The sequence below is a fragment of the Cucurbita maxima genome, unplaced genomic scaffold (genome assembly GCF_002738345.1).
Source record: "Cucurbita maxima cultivar Rimu unplaced genomic scaffold, Cmax_1.0 Cma_Scf00548, whole genome shotgun sequence".
NCBI classification, from domain to species: domain Eukaryota; kingdom Viridiplantae; phylum Streptophyta; class Magnoliopsida; order Cucurbitales; family Cucurbitaceae; genus Cucurbita; species Cucurbita maxima.
This window is the reverse complement of record NW_019272564.1, coordinates 8,321-15,558: the sequence shown is the minus strand read 5'-3', so window position 1 is coordinate 15,558 and position 7,238 is coordinate 8,321. Positions and strand designations below refer to the sequence as shown.

Here is a 7,238-nt window from a genome sequence, read left to right as displayed (position 1 = left end):
TTCTTTTCTTTTTCTTTTCCCTTCTTCCAGGTCTAACGAGACCCCCTCAAAGTTATATGTATGGGGCAAAATTACCTTTTTCCCCATTGACTTTGATAAAAATTTCAATTACATTACCATTTTTAAATTTTTTTTTTTAAAGTTACTTGATGCATCACGAGCATTTCTTTCTTCTGCACTGATTTGAAAATAACACTCTAAGTTCTACAATAAAATCTAGAAACTCACAATGGTTAAGAAGGTGCTAATCACAAGGATAGAGCGAATTGTACCTGTTAGGCTTGGGGTGTTACAAATTCTCCCCTCCTTAAGAACTTTCGTCTCCGAAAGTTGGTTGTTCCAGAAAGAGTTTAAGGCAAGACTTCCTAACGTCATCCTCCCGCTCCCAGGTAGCCTCACTATCCAGATGATTACCCCACAAGACTTTGACAAGGGGAATCTCCTTGTTTCGCAATCGCTTGACATCTCGAGATATAATTTTGATTGGGGCCTCTTCGTAAGATAGATCCTCACGAAGCGGAAGTGCTTCGTCCTCAATGATGTGCGTGGGGTCTGGCGTGTACTTTCTCAACATGGATACATGAAATACGTTATGCACAGTGGCAACAGTGGGTGGCAACACCAACCTGTACGCTACAGCACCAATCCTCTTAAGGATTTCGAAGGGACCTACGAACCTAGGGCTAAGTTTACCCTTTTTCTCGAATCTTAACACTTTCACATGGGTGCTACCTTTAGGAAAACATGTTAGCCCACCGCAAACTCGATGTCCTTTCTTCGAGTGTCGACGTAACTCTTTTGTCAGCTTTGTGCAGTAAGTATCCTTGATCTGATTTTCTAGACTGCCGCGTTTGTGACCTGAACCAATTTCGGTCCCATAAGTTGTTGGGTTCCAACCTCTTCCCAAAACACTGGTGTCCACAACCTCCTCCCATACAAGGCCTCAAACGGGGCCATCTGAATCGTTGCTTGATAATTGTTGTTATAGGAAAACTCCATGAGGGGTAGGTGTTCATCCGAACAACCAGCGAAATCCATTACACACGCCCTGAGCATGTCCTCTAATACTTGATTCAACCTCTTTGTTTGTCCATCTATCTGAGGATGGAATGTCGTACTGAAACGAAGTTAGGTGCCTAAGGCTTTCTGTAAACCATTCCAAAACTGAGAGGTAAACCTAGCATCGCGATCAGACACAATGGAAGTAGGCACGCCATGCAAACGAACTATTTCTCGAACGTATAACTGAGCCCATCGATCCACTCGAAATGTGCTTTTACCCGGGATAAAGTGAGCTATTTTTGTGAGTCTATCAACAATGACCCAGATCACATTAAAACCTCGTCGAGTCTTAGGCAATCCTGATATGAAATCCATACTCACTTTCGCCCATTTCCACTAGGGTTTTGGTTCATTATATACCCAAAAAAACTTGTGTTGAACAAGCTCTTAATCCTCTTTGGGAAGGTAATTTAAGGTTAATATCCATGCAAAAGATTAAATGTTATGAGAGTTTTAATTTAAGGTTAATATCCATGCAAGAACATGTGAATGCAATGACGGGACCTATTCTTTTAATCTATTTTAACGGTACTGTACTAACGGGTAATTTGGGCTATATTCTACACACAACCCATACATGCGAGTATGGGCTCACTAGTCGGTTCACACACCACTGAGCCACTTGCCTTGGGCGAGCATACTCTGGAAGCTCCTTAGGTCGAACACTCGTTAGAACTAGTAACCGTCACGACAACGGTATGTAAAACATAACAATCATTGTCTTGCCATTGGATGTACGCGTCTGTACCCTCGTGATTGAATAGGGGTATTCCCCTAAATGCATGAGCACACATAATGCATGAGGCCCCCAACATTTCTAGTTTTGTCATTAATGAATATAACCCTGCTATCATCTTCCATGCTTAACATGTCATTTCGCATTCTTAACTTTACGCATCATACATAATCCTAACGGGGTTACATTTCATTTCATTTATCGTGATAGCATGTCATTCATAACATATTGTATATATACAATTTAGAAAACATAACATAACACTCCATGCTTTTAACATGTCATTTCATAACGTGCAATTCATTCAACAATTACCTTCGTGGTCACACAAAAAAATCTAAACATAACACCTCACATCACAATATATTGTTCATAAACATGTCATATCGTAAACACTTCGTGGTCATATCGTTCCTAACTTATCGTAGCCTAAACGTTCTTATACCTATCACAGTCATATCGTTACGTGAACGTACCTTAGTCATATCATCACAGGAACTTACCCTAATGCTATCGTTCTATCAATCTATCACAAACTTATCCCTGTCTACCCATATCCTAACCATATTCTTTCATCAATCTCTCCTATCCATAGCACTCCGGTATGTAACTTAACCTTAACGTTTCATGAACGTATCTTACTCCTATCGTTACATTTTGTTTTGTGCATCCTTCTTGTATCCAATCTCAAACATATCCTTAAACACATCGTACCACAATTAGTATCATACAATTCACATATTATAACATAACATAAACATAATATAAGCATACTGATTCACAGATAATTCACACATATCAGTATATATGACACGTGCAGAACCACAGGCACGTGTCAACATCAAGTATAACCATGCCGATAGTAAGACCACTTACCTGGTTAGCTTAAGTTGTTGTCCCGAATATATATTTAATGAAAGTTAGATTCTGTCCTTTGAAATTCAAGTCAACCTATGTGAGCCAATGACATCAGTTTCAAGTTTGAATTCTATAAAATTATTTCTCTAATTTACACGGTTACATTGTTAAAAGTCTTGAAATGATTTTCTATAATTATATTTTTATTAAAAAAATTTATTTTCCATGGTTCTTGTAGTATAAAAAAAATAGATAGAGTTATTTCAAATTATTCTGTGCTTTACTCCCATATGTATTTATCTTTCTCTCTATATTTAGTTTGTGGTTTTTAATTTCTAAGGCTTACTGTTTTTTATATCTGTATTTACTATGTTGCCTTTTAATTTTGTTCTCATGTATAACAAATTTATAGTGAATCCCTGTTTCCAAATCTTTCCTTATGTTTACTGTTCACAAATTTTCTTGGTCATTCTATTTTTAATCTATTCATTTGACTACTGATATAAATTTAATCTTATATTAGTGAGATTTACTAGAATTAGTATAATGATTGACACTTAATTTCTAACTCAGAGCTAAACCATTGTAATAATTTAAGATTTACTAGAATTCGTATAATGATTGACACTTAATTTCTAACTCAAAGCTAAACCATTGTAATAATTTAATGAACATCTAACTATAATTGGCTATGATTTCTAAAAAAAATAAAAGAAAATGAAGATTTAATATATATTTTATTTATTAAATCTATCTTCAAGTAAATCTACAGAAAGTCTCAACTGGGTAAAGACCATTCTCATTTTTTTACTCCAATCTGTTGTTTTTCAGTTTTCTTAAAGATGGCTTAAGGAGAGATAATTGTGGGATGGGATGAGATGTTAGTGGAGAGGAGTGAGGAAAAGTTTTTTTTTTTTTTTTTGGTTTATTTATTTATTTATTATTGTTATTTTAAATATTTTTTTATAATTATTTTTGTTGGCTTATATCTTTATTTATTATTTATTTATTTATTATTATTATTATTATTATTATTATTCTATGACATTCGCATAACCATCATTTATTACATAAACTTCGAAAAACGCTTAAAACAACTATTCTCTAGAAAACACACCCATGTCCTTACGTATTTAAATACGAAATACTGAAATTAAGAGAAAATAAGAGAAATACAAAATAATTTAAAACAATGAAATGCATAACAACCTATTCTAACCTAAACCTAGAAATTTAAATATGAATCTACCCTATGCACGTGTCATAGTCTCTGCTCGTGAAGCAACCGTCCTCCGTAAAAGTGCGCCTTGCCTTGATCTGAAAAATAATGTGGCACACGGCTTGAGTATTTCAAAGAATGCTAAGTAAGTGGCCCCACTATAGGGGGCCATGCAAATGAAAACACAAACAATCATTATTTAGGAAACTATCTATCTCTATCATCATAGGGGTGGCCTCTAGTCTCGGACAAAGAGAGTACATGAATGAGTAAAGATGACATTCGAAGGAAAGCAATCAAGAGTATAGATGAATGAGAAAATCTTAAAAAGAATTGAAAGTTACTACCTATATCAAAAAGGTGCACTTTCCTTTTTGGTGTTTCAACTATAGGAACTCCGAATTCAACTAGAGCAATTTTATGATGGGTGACCTTTTGAGAATTTTTGTAGCAAACACGTGATTGAGGACAAAACGTGTTAGAAGGACTCATGTTGGTTTGCGTTCATAGTTTTTACTATTAGAAGCGAGGAGTAAGTAACCTGACCATATCGTCACGGGAATCCTAGGGCCATTAAGTACCAAATTCATATTTCGAATCTTGGGTATGAGTCATTGCAATTAGAAGCTCAAAACCCGACCAAATTATGAACATTAAAAGAATTCTGATATCCCAAAAGATTCCTCTCAGTACTGTAGATTTCAAATATACAAAATCTTAGGTCTATAAAGAAACCCAACAACACTATGTTGAATTACTACATGGGTGAGCAATCCAACATAAAAGAATAAAAAAGCAGGTTTTTGTGGTTCGGGGATTTTATTTCATTTTTTCCAAGGGTGTATAATTCAAAGATACCCGAAGGAATATTTCTCAAGTAAAATCCATCATCAAATGCTACATAAATGCAGTTTTTAAAGTCACACCGTGGAGAAAGCTAATACTAGTTCCCGGGCCAAAATCCTCAAATGAAGCATGTCCATTCTAACCATTAAAATTGCACCAAAATAAAGTCGTACGCCAAAAGTTCATTGTGAAGCTCTAGTTGAATCGGGCATGCTTGTCCAAAATGCTTTCGCTCAAACGTCATCTCTTGACTTGCAATGAACATTTAAAACTTAGTTTGTTTGATAATTGTAGATAGCCACTTGTCATTCGCTCCATGGTTCTTGCCCTTTGCTCCCTATAGCTTGTATCTTGGATCCTGCAAAACGTGTATTAATAATAATGGATCCTTCAATTTTTCTTTAGATACTCGAGGCTCTTTTGTTGATGCTTAGCCATTTAGGTTTTTGTTCATTATACACCCAAAAAAAAGTTGTGTGGAACAAGCTCTTAATCCTCTTTGGGAAGGTAATTTAAGGTTAATATCCATGCAAAAGATTAAATGCTATGAGAGTTTTGAGTTTGGATATTCGTATGTGTTGCATAGTTATAAATATCGATTCTTTTTTATTTGCTATTTTTGATTGAGATGAAAAACAAAGCTGTCCTAATGTTAATTAAAAAAATAAAGGAAACCACAAATGAGACTGTTTGATTTTCTATATTTTCTCCTTAATTAGCACAAATTATCTCAAGCACATTAAGGCAGTGTTATAAATGGTTCTTGACTATATTTATCATATTTTCTTGGCATTGAACTGGAAATAAAAATAGATAAGACAAAGAAAAATAGATAAGAAGTAATACTCGAATTTTTTGATAAATAAATAAATAAATAAAATAAATAAAATAACAACATATGGGCAAAAGGGTGTAGAAAAAGAAAGAAAAGAAAAAGAGAGAGAGAAAGGAGAAGAGAGAAAGGAGAAGAAGTTAGGGTTTGGGAGAGAGGAATAGTAGAGAAGACAAACTGTTGTTGGAGATCTAATCCAAGGCAAGAAACTTCGAAGCAATACTCCTCTCGGTGCTAGAAAAGAAGTTTGGGTGGTGGATCCACTCATTCCAGCAAGAAAATCTAAGAACGGACAAAGTAAGATTCTGAACTTCGTGTTTTGATTTTATCTAGATCTAAGAAATTTCATGAGCGTTAGATCGGGAGTTTTTGAGGTATGTAACTAAAATAAGATTCACACAGGTCTTTTGAAGTTTCTGGACGAAAATTGGAGTTTCAAGAAAACGTTATTTCCGGTAAGAACTCGTGTTTTTCCCCAAGTTCGAACTCAAATAATAAGACCTGTGATTACCAAAAAAAAAATACAAGAAAAATATATTGTAGAAATAGAGTATGAGATCTATAATATTCATGAAGAGAACTTGTTGATTCGGATTATGGATTGGAAGATATAAAAATCAGAAGAAAATGGATCGAAAACGCCAAAACTCACGTTTCTGGAAAATTGGAAAAAAACGCAAGAAGAGAGAGGAGGAATCGCCGCCACATGTCGGCCGACGTACGGAGGAGCGCGGCAGGACCGACGAGCGACACGTGGCGACCGCAGGCTGGAGAAGCGCATCAGGCGCGCGCAATCGGGTCAGCCTGAGTTCGAACCACTCGAACCGGCCCGACCGGTCGCTAGCCTGCGACTGCGTGGGAAGTCACGCGTAGTACACCCTCTAGAGCGTGTCAGCGCGTGTGTAGGAGAGTGAGTGACCGTTATCCCTCCATTCGACCTCCGTTTGCTTGTTCTTTGCCTCGATTTCAACTCTGATCCTATTTTTATGTGAATTAGAACCTATCAAGGAAATTCCAGAATTTTTGGAACCTTTTCCGGCAAATGATTCGAGCTTGGGAAGGCACGCGTCAACCATGTAAGTAGCCATTTGAATTCCCACGAGCAATACTTGTAGGAACCGCTAGGAACATGCATGCATGCTACCACCCATAAAATTAGCTAGCCGAACTTAGCATATTAGTACGAAAACTGTGCAAATAAAATGATTAAGGAAAGCTAGATATGAAATATTTATTAAATCTGTTTTGATTGAGATTCTGATAAAGTATGTATGCATGAGGAGGATGGAAAACTTGTGAAATCTGCGCTCCAGGTAAAGGTGGACGTTATCTTCCCGTTGAGCATGTTTGTTAATATTGCATGAACTGCTGCGTGTTAACTCCTATGCATGATGATGGCTTGTGTTATCTTTCTTGATGAACAGGGAGAAATTATGAGCTTAGATTAGGGTATTTGTGACTAGGTAGGCTAGATGAGACCCTAGATTGGGGGACCTCTAGAATACCGTGCATTTTGACCCGCGAAACGATTACCGGCGGATCCAGAGCCCAAAATTCGAAACCTGATAGGTTTGTGAGACCTTGCACGAGAATCCTAAAGATGCATGAATCCAAGTCTAAGCCACCAAGTTCCACCCTAGAAAGAATAGTAGGTCACCACGGTAACTGTAGGTAGCCCGCTAGAG

General features: G+C 36.5%; 1 protein-coding gene across 1 annotated transcript; it reads right to left on the bottom strand.

The window, feature by feature from the left end:
- Positions 1 to 307: 307 nt before the first annotated feature.
- LOC111474705 lies at positions 308 to 1,377 on the bottom strand. The gene is made up of 2 exons (XM_023119623.1): positions 1,155 to 1,377; positions 308 to 858 (listed from the first exon to the last, which is right to left on the bottom strand). The coding sequence occupies exons 1-2, from the start codon at positions 1,375 to 1,377 to the stop codon at positions 308 to 310; spliced, it is 774 nt and encodes a 257-aa protein (XP_022975391.1).
- Between the last annotated feature and the right edge of the window lie 5,861 nt (positions 1,378 to 7,238).